General features: G+C 47.5%; 1 protein-coding gene across 7 annotated transcripts in view; it reads left to right on the top strand.

Annotated features, from left to right (window-relative positions):
* The window catches only part of INTS6 (integrator complex subunit 6), an 86,188-nt gene extending 72,335 nt beyond the window's left edge, over positions 1 to 13,853 (top strand). For 5 of the 7 annotated variants that reach the window (XM_039542056.1, XM_039542070.1, XM_039542100.1 and 2 more), the window contains one exon: positions 13,387 to 13,853. In XM_039542056.1, coding sequence (XP_039397990.1) covers positions 13,387 to 13,480 — 94 coding nt within the window. In that variant the 3' untranslated portion in view covers positions 13,481 to 13,853. Of the gene's footprint in view, positions 1 to 9,806; positions 9,883 to 13,386 lie in introns of all 7 variants that reach the window. The other 2 variants (XM_039542063.1, XM_039542092.1) reach the window with 1 other exon arrangement.
* Positions 13,854 to 14,995: the final 1,142 nt, after the last annotated feature.

Consider the following 14,995-nt stretch of genomic DNA (forward strand, 5'->3'; position numbering starts at 1 on the left):
AATTAAATTAAGGTATTTGTACCAATACCCTTCCTTGGAGTGATCCTCAGGCAGGATGAATAGCATGCTACCTCCCTTTGTGAACAACATGAGCAAATACCACACGTGCCATCAAACACCACCCCCACCAAAAAACAAAAAGCCTGCAGGACTTTGCAGAACAGGATGCCAGTTGCTTGCAAGGAACTCATTTCAAGCATTATTAGATGCACAGTTTCCCATGGAAGCCTCTTTTGGGACATCTTAAGATCTGAATGAGGACTTCTGATTAAATCCAAATGTTAAACTAAAATGTATAAAAACAAATTTCCAAAGCTTCGTGCAGAAGTAGCTCCACCAGTTAAAGACAGCCATGCCTTCAGAAGGAGATTTTCTTCCAAAAGACACTGAACAATAATTTCAAACCCTCAGCTATATCCATTCAGACCAAAAAATGTTCAGATATTTTAGTAAGGGAAGCCTACTAGGTGGCATGCAAATGCTACATCATCTAGGAGTATTACTTTTGCCTGGAATGAAACATCTCCGGTTTTGTCCTGGTCAAACCCCTGAAGTGATTTTTTGTGAGTAGCGCACTGGCTTCTAATGTGGTAGTTACAAGGAAGCTGTGACACACGTAAATAGCAATCAGTCATCCTAAACAGATACTTGCAGGTGAGCAGCTGTTTGGAGAAACAGAGGAATTAGTTGCTGGGAATGCTGAGAATGCAGAGAAGCCTCAACCTTCACTTCAAAGCCAACATAGCAATATGTTTGTTGCTATCAACACAAACACTGTCCAGGAAGGGACTATTTCCCCAGCAGAGCAAAAATTCTGAAGTAGTTCTTCGAGTGCTTGTTCACATCCATTCCATATTAGGTGTGCACGTGCTGCGTGCACGAGCTTCGGAAACTTTTTCCTTAGCGGTACCCGGCGGGGCCCCCATCTGAGCAGTGTCACTGTGCCATGCATATATGGCCCGACCCCCTCCAGTTCCTTCTTACCATCCGTGGTGATGTTGGAACAACCTCTTGCTCTCGTATGAGAAGCAATCCCTTAGCTTTAGAGTACTTAGCGGCTATCAATTTGTTACCATTCTATTGTTGTGGACACTTAATAATAGATTAGGTGCTTGGAGGCTTCCAGCACCCACTGCGGGGCATGCCGCAGGCCCAGGGGTTTAAGGCTTGTGCCATGTGCCGCAAGCCCATGCCAGTTAGTGACCCCCACGACTCCTGTCTATGTTGTCTGGGGGAAGCACACCAAACAGAGAGGTGTAAGATTTGCAAGGCGTTTAAGCCTAGAACAAAGAAAGAGAGAGACTTTCGCTTGAAGCAGTTGTTGATGGAGGCAGCGCTGCAGCCATTGGGCCTGGAGTGCCCGATGCCGGCTCCAGCCTCCTTGGTGCGGAGTGCCCCGGAGACATCAAGAGACCCAGTGCCAGATAAGGACCACAAGCTGTCGTCCTTGGAGAAAAGTAGGGGAAGGGGAACAAAGGGGACCAGCAGGAGGAAGCGGAGCAGCTGCTGACCTCCTCGTCATCCCCAGATGAAGCAGTGGCAGGCACAGCGGTATCAGGACCGCCGTCAGTAGACCACAGAGCCCACCAAGAGCTGCTGCATAAGGTTGCGCATAACTTGGGGTTACAGGCCGAGGAGACAGTTGAGCAGGAGGACCTCATGGTGGACATCCTGAGCCCAGAGGGTCCATCCAGAATAGCGCTTCTGCTCATTAAGACCATACAGTCGAACTATATAAGACTATATGGCAGACCCCGGCCTCCAGGGCTCCAACAGCCAAAGGTGTGGAATGCAAGTACTTCGCCCCGTCAAAGGGGTACGACTTCTTGTTTTGCCACCCAAGCCCATGTTCCCTGGTAGTCTCGGCGGTAAACAAGAGAGCACCATGGGCAGCAGGCCTTGGCCCCTAAGGCCAAGGAAGCGAAGCGCCTGGACCTGTTTGGCAGGAAGGTGTATTCCTCAGGGGGCCTCCAATTGAGGATTGCTAACCAACAGGCCATCCTCATCAGACGTAACTTCAGCTCCTGGGTGGCAGTGGGGAAGTTTAAGGACAACCTCCCGCAGGGTTTCCAAGAGGAGTATATGGTGCTGGTGGACAAAGGCAAGGCCATTGCGAAGACCTCTCTCCAGGCATCCTCGGATGCGGCGGTCAGGACAGTCGCATCTGGCATGGTCATGTGATGCTCATCTTGGCTACAGGGGTCAGGTCTGCCACCTGAGGTCCAGAACTTGCTCCAGGACCTCCTCTTCAAAGGGTCCGGGTTCTTTTTGGACCAGACGGATGCAAAGCTGCATAGCCTCAAGGACTCGAGGGCCACACTGAAGTTGCTTGGTATGCACACCCCGGCAATCCAAAGAAAGCCCTTTAAGCCATAGCCACCTCCTCAGCGTCACTACCAACCTCGTCCTAGGCAGGAGCCCTACTGGAGGTGAAATGGGGATAACGGGAGGCAGCGTAATAATAATAATAATGGTTCCAATAGGCCAGGCCAGAGCCAAGGCTAGCATAAGTCTCAGCCTGGCCTTAAACCAGGCTTTTGAAGGTGTGCTCGAGGATAGCATACCAGACCAATCACCGGATCCATACCCTTGTTTCCTGAATCACCTGTCCTGCTTCTCCCATATGTGGTCCAGCATTACATCAGACCATTGGGTGTTACGAATGGTGTGAGGCAGTTACATACTGCAGTTCTCCCTGCCTACCCCCCATCCTGCTTCCTCGTCCCTCTTCAGGGACCCTTCTCACGAGCACCTCCTGGAAGAGGAGGTTTGCACGCTCCTAGAGGTGGGGCCGATAGAGTGGTACCGAAGGACCTAAGAGGGAAAGTTCTATTCCTGCTACTTCCTCATTCCCAAGGCCAGAGGAGGCCTTCGACCCATTCTGGATCTGCGCGGGCTCAACAAGTTCCTGGTCAAGGCTTGGTTCCGCATGGTCTCTCTGAGCACCATCATCCCTTCCCTGGATCCAGGGGACTGGTACACTGCCCTCGACATGAAGGACGCGTATTTTCATATCGCCATCCACCCGGCGCATCGCCAATTCCTGCACTTCACTGTGAACCAAGAACATTACCAGTTCACGGTTCTCCTGTTTGGCCTAGCTGCGGCCCCACGGGTGTTCACAAAATGCATGGCGGTAGTGGCGGCCTTCCTACGGAGGTAGAGGTTCCGAGTTTACCCGTACCTTGACAACTGGCTCCTGGCAGGCCGATCCGAAGAGGAGGTTCAGTCCCATGTGCAAGTGGCCCTGAGACTGTTCCACATGCTGAGGCTCCTGGTCAGCGTCCCCAAGTCAACACTCATTCCAACGCAGAGTTGGAATTCATAGGGCCGGTCCTAGATGCGGTACAGGCAAAGGTGAGCCTCCCAGTATCACGATTCCTGGCCATCCAGCACGCAGTGAACTCCCTGTGCCAGTGTCCCACTGCAACGGCCAGGTGCTGCCTGAGGCTGCTGGGCCACATGGCAGCATGCATGCATGTGGTCAAGCATAGAATCATAGAATCTCAGGGTTGGAAGGGACCTCAGTAGGTCATCTAGTCCAACCCAGACTGAAACTCAGAACACTGCAGGCTTGGCTCACCCATGTATACTGCCCAGGCAGAGACACCCCCCCCCCCGACTTGGTAGTGACAGCCCCAAGGGACATATTAGACTCCCTGCAGTGGTGGCTGTCCCAGACCATGGTTTGCGAAGGCATCCCCTTTGCTGTACAATAGCCGGACCTGACGCTTGTGACGGACGCGTCAGACCTTGGATGGGTGCTCACCTAGGGGACCTCAAGATTCAGGGCTTGTGGTTGCTCCATATCAATGTGAAGGAGCTCAGGGGCAGTTTGTTTAGCCTGCCAGACCTTTCACGCCACTTTGAGTGGTCACAGCGTGACAGTTCTGACGGACAACACAACCGCCATGTTTTACATAAACAAGCAGGGTGGAGCCCATTCCTCACCGCTCTGCCATGAGGCTCTCCTCCTCTGGGACTTTTGCATAGCCCACGTCACATCTCCCAGGGGTGCGGAATGAACTGGTGGACCACCTCAGCAGGTCGTACCGCATGCATGAGTGGATGCTCAGAGCGGATGTCATGTGTTCGCTCTTCCGCAAGTGGGGGTTTCCCCGGGTAGACCTGTTTGCCACCAGGGGCAACACCCAGTGCCACAGTTCTGCTCGTTCCAGGGCCGCAGCCCAGGCTCAACAGCAGACGCGTTTGCGATCCCGTGGGGAGGGGAATTGAAATACGCCTTCCCCCTGCTTCCTCTGGTGCACAAGGTCCTGCTCAAGGTGTGCAGGGACGGGGCAGTGGTCATCCTCATCGCCCCGGCCTGGCCCCGCCAGCACTGGTTAACCACACTCCTGGAGCTGTCGGTGGAAGCCTCGGTAACTCTGTCCCTATACTGGTACCTCATCACGCAGGACAGAGGGCAGCTTCTTCACCCCAACCTGCAATCACTGCATCTAATGTCATGGAAGCTCTGTGGCTGAACGCTTTGGAGAGCCAGTGCTCCCTCCATGTGCAACAGGTTCTACTTGGTAGTAGGAAGTCCTCTACCAGGGCGACTTACCTGGCCAAGTGGAAGAGGTTCTCGTGGTGGTGTGGGCCGCAATAGGTTCAGCCATGCCAGGCTCCGGTACCTACCATTCTAGAGTACCTACTGCACCTCAAGCAACAGGGGCTGGCCCCGTCCTCGATCAGGGTGCGTCTGGCGGCCATCTCCGCCTTCCACCCAGGGTTTTCAGGGGGCTTGGTGTTTTCCCACCCAGTGGTGGGGCGGTTCCTTAAGGGGCTGGAGAGGGTGTTCCCTTACTCACGGCCCCCAGTCCCTCCATGGAATCTCAACTTAGTCCTTTCTAAACTCATCGGGCCCCCATTCGAGCCCCTTGCTACCTGCTCCCTCCTCCACCTTTCCTGGAAGGTGGCATTCCTTGTGGCCATCGCCTTGGCCAGAAGGGTATCTGAGCTGAGGGCACTGACCTCAGAGCCACCATATACGGTATTTCATAAAGACAAGGTGCAGCTCCGCCCACACCCCAAGTTCCTCCCAAAGGTGGTCTCACAATTCCATCTAGGCCAGGACATTTGTCTGCTGGTGTTTTTTTCCCAAACCCCATGTGGACCTGCACACCCTGGATGTCCGTCAAGCGTTGGTGTTCTACTTGGAGCGCACCAAGCCCTTTCATAAATCCACACAGCTGTTCGTGGCCGTGGCGGAAAGGATGAGAGGCCTCCCAGTGTCAGCGCAGCGAATCTCCTCCTGGATTACGGGCGTGTTATGACCTCACAGGTGTTCCGGCCCTGACAGTCACGGCCCACTCAACCAGGGCGCAAGCAGCTTCAGCGGCTTTCCTGGCACAGGTCCTGATCCAAGAGATCTACAGAGCAGCCACCTGGTCATCGGTGCATACCTTTACGACCCACTACACGGCAACCAGCAGGCCCGAGAGTTCTCGGCGGGGCAGTCCTCCAATCTATTGTTCCCTGACTCCTACCCTCCTCCGAAGGTAAGCTTGTGATTCACCTAATGTGGAACGGACGTGAACAAGCACTCGAAGAAGAAAAAATGGTTACCTACCTTTTTGTAGCTCTTGTTTTTCGAGATGTGTTGTTCACATCCATTCCACCACCCGCCCTCCTACCCCTCTGTCGGAGTCGCCGGCAAGAAGGAACTGGAGGGGCTCGGGCCAGCGGTGGTATATTTGCACCGTGCAGTGGCACCAATCAGGTGTGGGGCCCAACGGGTACCACTAAGGGAAAAGTTTCCAACACTCATGCACGCAGCGCTTGCACACCTAATGTTGAATGGACGTGAACATTATCTCGAAGAACAAAAGTTACGAAAAGGTAGGTAACCATTTTTTTCCCAAGGGTAGATTGATAGAATATCCTCCAAACTAACACAATCCTCAGCATGACAAAGAGCATGTGTACGAGAATTCACAATTCCTGTATAAGACTCTTCCTTCTGATCCACCCTCTGCATCCAGAGTCTTAAGAAATGACTGTTAGAAGTCACAGGAGGGCACAGGTCGTACGTGGTTATATCAGTCACTTCCTGGCAGTGGTCATCCATACTAGTTATCTCCAAAGGCTAGGGTTTCTGGTGCCACGCATTGGCTTCAGCCCCTTAATAGGTTATCCAAAATGTGCCTGCAGAATTTCCTTTAGAGGACAAGGAACTGCACATCTGATACAAAGCAAAATTAAGTGTCATTCTCAGATCACATCTGAATGTCCCTTTGTGGGCAAGTAAGTACAAACATGCTGAAAGTCAACTCAGTTTTCACTGTAGACCCTTGCACACTTATTGTGGAAGCAAGCCTATCAGGTAGGGAGCATACTTGAAAGACACATTTTCCAAAATTTTAGAGTATACATCCTTTTTAACTCCCTTTTATAGCTCTGGTGTGTTTGAACCAACCCCTGCCCTAAATATGGCCGTAAAGGATAGGACCAGTGTTCTGTATGATAGTGGCCAGTGCCACTTCAGCAGAAGGTACAAGAAAACCATGTAGCAGGCAATTTATTGTGGTTACTGGAGAAGTCTGTTGCTTCCCATTGGAGGTTGGCTGATGACTGAGGTATGAATGTTTTATATCGCTTTCAAAAGCAGGAAGTAATCAAAGGACAAACTTCTCCAGGCTAGTGGAAATAATGTCCTGGACAGAGAAGACAGTTACCTTTCAAGACAGTTACCTTTCAAGACAGTTACCTTTCAAGACAGTTACCTTTCAAGACAGTTACCTTTCAAGACAGTTACCTTTCAAGACAGTTACCTTTCAAGACAGTTACCTTTCAAGACAGTTACCTTTCAAGACAGTTAACATAAAGGCCACAGGAAAGGGGAGAATTGAAAACCTCTTCCTCTGCTAGCCCAGAAGGCACTTTAGACTTGCAAGGTACCAAGGAACCTGTGTTGCACATGTAGTAAGGACTAGACCGCTTGAATCATGGACTCCTTTGTCTGGACTAGGAAAAGCTACATTTAACTACCTGGCTATTGGAAGAGAAATGTAGTGTAGTATGGATTCTCCATTAGCGTCTTGATACATTTTGGTATCTAGACAGAACTCAGTCAGGAAAATTTCATTCATTGATCTGGTCAAACGTAGGTTTCTGGTGCAAGAGGACACAAAGCACTGGAGGTAGGGACTGCTGCTTTGTTTGCACAGGGCCCAGCAAAACGGGGCTCTGGCCTCTCTTCTATACAAGAACCCCATTGTGGTTGACATGAGGAAAAGGTTATTCTTATAGCTCCAGACACCTTTCTGTTTAAGGGGAGTTCCTCTTTCCACAGTTCCTGGGACATACTGCTTGTCAACCTAAGTTACGTGAATAATGTAGCTGGAGTCAACATAGCTTAGGTCGACCTACCCCCTGTGTCGTCACTGTGCTGGGTCGACAGGAGACTCTCCGGTCGACTTCCCTTAGTCTTCTCAGAGAGCTGGAGTACTGGGATTGACCAGAGAGCGCTCTGCCGTCAATTCAGCGAGTCTTCGTTAGACCTGCTAAATCGACCCCTGCTGCATCGATTTCAGCAGCGTCAATTTCTCCGTAGTGAAGACAAGCCCATAGTTCTCCCATTGTTTTGTTCTAACTCTTAGACCTCCTTTGGAGGGTTGTGGCATAAATGGGTATTCCGAGGGCTCTAAAGATGCGTCTCAAGAATATGGAGTACACAAACCACTTGTACCCTGTTCATCTCATTGTATTCAAAATGCTAAGGCCCTAGGGCCTCAAAGTTGCTGCAGGCAAGGTATTAAAATCCTGCACCAGTTGGCATGCTAGGTGCTGGAAAACTATTCACAGAAGTCCTTAGGTGCATTTGGAAGAAAAAAGTGTTTTGAGCCTCATCTGAGGAAGATTTGCAAAGTAAATGTCCATACCTTTGAAGAGACATCCTTTGGGAGGGAGGTGCTACTGGATACTTCCTTTATATGGAGTGTGGGAATTTCCACTTCTTGCTGCTATTTTAATGTAATATTTAAAACTCTGCTTATCCTTTCCTTCCTGCTTCATTATTCACTGCTCGCTACTTCCCATTAGTGATTATAAGAACGTCCATACTGGGTCAGACCAAAGGTTCATCCAGCCCAGTATCCTGTCTTCCGACAGTAGCCAATGCCAGGTGCTTCAGAGGGAATGAACAGAACAGGTAACCAAGTGATCCGTGCCCTGTCATCCATTCCCAGCTTCTGGCAACAGCTATTCTTCTGGCTAATAGCTATTGATGGACCTGTCCTCCATGAACTTATCTAGTTCTTTTTTTAACCCTGTATGTCATCGAGGTCCCAGGGGAGCCACACTGAGGATGCTCAATTAGGGCAAATTGCAAAGACGGGGGCAAACAATCCCCAAAATTGGTGGTGGTTCTAATTCTTAAATCTACCAAGCTAGTAATAAAACAGCTTCTATATAATGCCTTACTGGTTACCCAGAAGCCAATAACATAGTTCCCTTAAAGCAACCCAGCCTTGGGGCTTCCTCCCAGACAGCCACATCAAATATGATGAGGATTATTAAAAACCTTGTTCATCATATGAAAAGGTTCTACCAATCCCAAAGGATCAGACACATTACTCACCAAGTTTCAGAGTGGTAGCCATGTTAGTCTGTATCAGCAAAAACGAGGAGTCCTGATGAAGGGGGTTCTAGCCCGTGAAAGCCTATGCCCAAATAAATTGGTTAGTCTCTAAGGTGCCACAAGGACTCCTCGTTATTACCCACCAACTTAATTAATATTTCAGATCTTACCCAAATACATGCTTACAGCCAATTATTAACTAAACAAAAATTTATTTAAAAAGAGAGAGTTGCGTACTGGTTAAAGATCATTATACATACAGATAAGAATATAGTTCTTAGGTCAGTCTCAAATAGAGATGATGAGCTGTAGAGTTGCAGAGTTCTTTCAGAATTAGTCCATAGGTTCAGTCCAGTGTTCAATATCAGGGTGATCCAAAATGAAATCAGAGACCTCAGTCTTGTGGCACAAGCTTCTCCTGACAAAGCACAAGCACATTGGAGATGAAAGGATCAGGTTCTAAGAGCTTTTATAGAGATTTTTTGCAACCTCTTCTCAGCATGCAATCCTTGGGTGAACAGTAGACTTTTGAAGTAATCTTCTCTTTTGTAAGCATCACCGGGAGTCAGCTACATTTATTAGCACAGGGCAATTATTCATTAAGCGGTTCATAGAAAATTTATTACAGATTTCAAAGTGAAATATAGACAATGACATTCACACCCATGTTTCATCTAAATGTTAATACACCTCTACCCCGATATAACGCTGTCCTCAGGAGCCAAAAAATCTTACCGTGTTATAGGTAAAACCGTGTTATATCAAACTTGCTTTGGCTTCGAGCATCTGTTATTAATAGTCAGCGAATGGCCCCGCCCCCTGTCCAACCCCCACCTACTTCCCACCCCCTGACTGACCCCTCAGAACCCCCGACCCATCCAACCCTCCCTTCCCCCTGTCCCTAATCACCCCAGGACTCCCATGCTGAGCCATGCACCACACTGGGACGGGCGCTAGGACCCGGGGAGCTGGTGTATGGAAGCGCTCACACCTGTTCGACCACATCTTGGGCGAGCCCCGTGGGGTGGGGCAGGGAGAACTGGCCCAGCAGCCATTGCCCTGTCCGCAGAGCGTGCCCAGCCCGGCGTGGCAGCAGGGCAGGCAGCCTCGCCCGAGGTGTCCATGTACGCCTGTTCCCTGCCCCGTGCCCACAGGGGAGGCGAGCCATCGGCGGGCAGCTCCTGCTGTGCGTGCCCACGCTTAGCCCATCTCTCCTCCTCTGCAGAGCCCTGAACAGCCTGTCTCCGGTGAGGATGCCACGGCCAGCTGCCCACCAAGGTGTACAGAGCCCCTGACTGCAGGCAGGTAGTGCGGCGCACTATGGACCCAGAGAGCCTGCCTGGCGCTGTTGCGAGCTGGGTGCAGCATGCCAACCGGGCCCACTGTGTGCTGATCCCTCCAGCGCTGGGACAGGGGCACCTGCACGGCGCTGTCTAGGATGAGCACCTCTCCTGGATCCACAACTTTCCCGTGTGGACCAGTCTTCCCCAACTTCTCGGTGCCGGCTGGAGCCCATGTGATGTTCCCCTGCACTGCAGCTCCCCTCCTCATGCTGTGGCTCCTCCCTGTCCCCTGACTGCTACATGAGACCCTTTGCCCCTTATCCAACCCCCCGGCACGGCACCCTTAACATGCTGCTCAGAGCAGCATGTCGGAGCCTGACATGCTGATCCGACGGAGCATGCAGCCCCACCCCCCAGAGCGCTGCTTTACCGCGTTGTATCTGAATTCATGTTCTATTGGGTCACATTATATCAGGGTAGAGGTGTATTCCCTTTTGATCTTTGAATTAACAGATAGAGTAACAGACAGGAATCATCTGTTTACATGGTTAACATCTAACAAGATATAAATAAACATATACAATCAGTATTACCACTCATTCTTTAACTATGCATGTTTACATTTCAAAGCTCTAGTGTATCTAACATAGCTATATTAGCTATTTATAAGGAATAGCCATAGTTACCATTTATATATTTCTCTAATTTGTCTTTGAAGGTTGAATTAGAGTCATTTAGCCTGCAGGTTACTTAACCCTTTCTGACCCTGTGTCACACCTGCCCACCCAGGCTAATAGCTGTTGATGGACCTGTCCTCTATTCACTTATCTTGTTCTCTTTTGAACCGTAAGTGTCTTGGACTTCACAACATCCTCTGGCAAAGAGTTCTATAGGTTGTGCGTTGTGTAAAGAAATACTTCTTTTTGTTTTAAACCTGCTGCCTATTAATTTCATGTGGTGACCCCTAGTTCTTGTGTTATGAGAAGGAGTAAATAACACTTATTTACTTTCTCTACAGCAGTTATGATTTTATCTTCTATCATCTCCCCCCTTACTTGTCTCTTTTCCAAGCTGAAAAGTCACAGGTCAGGGCAACTACACCTGGTTCCCCTTAGTGGTTCAGCAAGGGCACCCATTCTCAGGCTTCCAGCTCCCTACCCATTTCCTTTCTGGTGTAGAAACATGCGTCTTTCTCCCTTTTAATGGGTATCTCCAGTCTGAACAGTTCCCTGCCTTCACTGTTATTCCCAGCAACACAGACTTTCTAAACAGACCTGATTGCTTTCTCTTCAGAGACTAATAGCATAACTGTCCACAGTTATGCTATCTCACAGTTCTTCTAAGCAAGCATACTTTATTCTTAACATAAAAGCACTACAGAGAAAACATTAAAACAATAAAATAATCTACATGCATGCTAATAAATTTACAGGAGATCACCCATCCCAACATGGGTTCTGGTAGGAATATTCCTTTAAAGCCTCACCCAGTGGTTTCCCTGTGGTTTCAATTTCATCCAGAGAAGGTGTACAACAAAATGAGATTTTTCTGTTAGCAGCCTCTCTCCTCATTTAACTCACCGTGGTGGTCTGGAAAGTGACCAGAATACAAACTGAAATTTTTCTCTAAAGTGAGATTTAAACATAATTGTCTTAAGTTGATTGTTATATTAAGTTATTGCCTTACTGCTAATAATTGGTTGCTGAAATGTTTCAACAGTGTTGGAAGAACTCTTTGCTGAAGAGTCGGTTTGCCCCTCTGAGGGGATCTGAGCTTCTCTCCCTGCCCCTCATGTCAAACCCAGGAACATGGGAGCCTTGACTCTGAGGGGCCTGAACTCCTTTCCCTGTGTGTGTGTGTGTGTGTGTGTTGGAATTGGTGGGTGGATAGTGCATGGTCTGGCTGCCCCTCTGGATGGTAAGCTTGAGAATAGGCATGCTTTGAACATGCACCAAGCACATAGTGCTGAGACCAAGCCGAGGAGTTGAATATAGGTATGCTTGGTGCATATCACAAACTCACAGCACTGTCACTGAGAAGTGGGGACGGAAATACCTATTGAGGTGAATAGAACAGTTTACATGCCTCAGAGCTTTCTCCATGGGGTGTTCTCATTCAGCTGAGAACATCTCATTGAGATGAATGGGCCACTTCCCATCTCTCTGAGCTTCCTATGCTGCAGATGGATGTGTAGAGCCCATTCCCCACACATTAGGCCCAGATCCACAGGGCTTTTTTCTTTCTTCTCTCTCTCTTCCTGCTTACAGCTGATATGGGCACTTCTCAGACACACCACCTTCCCACTTCCCTAGGGCCAGGGCCTTGGAAAAGGGTGAAGTTGCTGTTGGGGGGAGGAGGGGAAAGGGCAATGGGGGATGGGTTTCAAAGCAGCAAGATCTGAGGAGCTGAGGTCAGAACAATGGGTATGATGGCGAGAATGTTGGAGCAGTGGTAGGGAGTCTGAGCATTATCTCAGGAGTATCTTGTGCCCTTCTAGAAAACAGAGTTCAGCAAAACTCTAACTTCTGAAAACCAGAGAATATACAATTAATGTGCATGCCAGCACAACCTTAACTCTGCTGCCTTGGAGCTGACAGTAGCCAATGGGAATTATCTACATGGACTTGAGCTGTGTTCACAATGTTAAGTGTAGCTCTACGGAATGTTTGGAGGATTGGTTGGAGCAGTATGGCAGAGCTGTGATTGTGATGTGAGATCTGGGGACTTCGCACCTCCCCTTGTCCCGCTTTGTGTGTGAATAAAGGAAAGAGGTGCATGTGTACCTATTGAGATCCAATATGTTCCTTTTAGCAGTGAGTTCGGAAAGTTGTGTTAGTAGCTGTGCACTAGGGTCTTATTGCTATGGGGATTGTCCACAGTGAGGCAGGATATGAGTGGTCTGTGGGTTTAATGAGGGGGTAAGTGAAAGCATAGTGTTAAATGGCATCCTGTGCATAAGGGTGAAAGGGTTTGTAAAAGGGATTGAAATTGTAAAATTCAGCAGCAGAGGTATTTCTGTGGAGTGGGCTTAAATGTAGGTAGCTCCTGTTCAGTACAGTTCTGTCTTACATTGGTCATGTGCCTATTTCCTGAACATTCTCCAGTGTCTGCAAAGGCAGTGTGCAAATATGTACATTATGGATGTATTTGGTCATTGCTCAGAGTGTAGAGTTAAGGTTGCATTGACATATATGTTAATTCTGTATTTCCTGGTTTTTAGAGGTTTGAGTTTTGCTGACTTCAATGTTCTGGAAAGGCACGTGGTACCACTGGGTAATCATGACTGTTAATTAAGTTTTTGTCAATGAATACATACACAGGAAGGAGGATCAGAATAAATAATTGTGCTATGACACTAGTTTGCCAGAACTTCCACAGACATATATATATACAGTGAACCTCTGAGGTATGCAGTGGATAGTGAAAAGTTTTGAGAGTTAAGTCTGGTTATACAAAGTCCATTTCTTTAAACTGTCAGTTTAATATTAACAGCATTATTTTTATACTTCCTTTTCCGTTCAGGTTTAAAAAACGAATGCTGATAGAACAGCTTGAGGGTTTTCTGGAAGAAATCCATCGCAGAGCCAACCAAGTCAACCATATCAACAGCAGCTAAGAGATGTTTTACACATAGAAAAGCCACAGTAGGACACGGCTGTATTACCTGCATTCATTTTTGACATGCACTCTTGGCTCAAATCCCCTATCTGAAAGACTAAAAGCTGCTCTCTAGTATGATGGAAAAAGTATACGTCATCTTTTTCTTCATTTCTGTTATTTTTGTAATGTGAAAAATATCACTAAAAGCATTTTTATTTAACAAACTAAAAATAGAGGATTTCTTGCTTGTCATTGACTTAAATGTCACTTTCCCTCAGGTTCTATTTTCTTAACCCAACCTTCAAAACTATCATCTCTGTTAAGGTTGAACTTTGCCAAAAAAAAAAAGAAAAAAAAAAAAAAAAGTTGCTTTGTAATTTTCAAAAAAAGCACATACATTAAACAAGGTAATGTTTTGTATATACAGTTATTTTGGATATATTATTGTAAGTTGTACAAATGTATTTTGAAAAATATTTAAGAAGAGCACTTTTGTTATTCCATCAATAAAAAACAACTCTATTTTAATCTTTGGTGGTTAGGAATGAGTACAGTTTTCATTGAAGTGGCTCATTTCTCTCCTCCCCTTTTTAGATCTACACAGTTTTATTGTCAGTTTTGAGGAACCAGCTACAATTTTAAGCTTCACTGGAAATGCTAAAGCAGCAAAGAGTCCTGTGGCACCTTATAGACTAACAGAAGTTTTGGAGCATGAGCTTTCGTGGGTGAATACCCACTTCATCGGATGCATGGAAATGCTGACTCTTTGGTTCTCAGAATAAGATATAAATTACAAAAAGAAACTAAGAAAGCTTCTGTTTGATTGACCGCATTTTTATGGTGATAAGTTGGCATAGCATCAAGTATTCTAAGTCTTATTTTTACTGAACAGCATCACAGATCTTATGTACGATATGCACACCAGAAAAATGGCAAAATGTGGGATTATTTAATTTTTCTTTGAGATTTAACAATCTTTCCAATTACCCCAACCTCATCCTTTGCTCCTTAACGAGGCTGCTTGTGTGCCTAACCCCTTCTCCCTTCTCAGGCTCTGCACTGTAAAGTAAAAATTTTTTTAATGTAAAATCTGCATTGGAAGAAGCGTATGTGGTGGTACTGATTCATTTGTTTAGGCGAGTATAGAAACTCAGGCTGTGTCTACTGCAAGTGAAGGTGTGAGTGTAGCATGGGTATGCCTACCTGAGCTGTTAGCTTTAATTTAGCTAGACCGGGTGACAACAGTAGTGTAGACGTGGTGGCTCAGATTAGCAACCCAAGTCCATAGTCAGAGTCCCCAGTGGGCTTGTACTCTGCTGTCCTGGTGCCAGTTCCTTAACAGACTATCCCTCAGATGGAGTATTTCTTTTGGCTGCACTTCAGGCTGCTTGTTTACCTCACCACTTCAGCTTGGTAATGTAACTGATTCTGTACCCTACTTCAGTTTTTAATCTTTTGTTTAACACTTCAGTTTCAGGAGCAGAAAATAAACCACCACTTGAAAAATAGCAGCTAATGTAAAGCTTTGTGG

Source organism: Mauremys reevesii, linkage group 1, assembly GCF_016161935.1.
Source record: "Mauremys reevesii isolate NIE-2019 linkage group 1, ASM1616193v1, whole genome shotgun sequence".
Classification (NCBI taxonomy): Eukaryota; Metazoa; Chordata; order Testudines; family Geoemydidae; genus Mauremys; species Mauremys reevesii.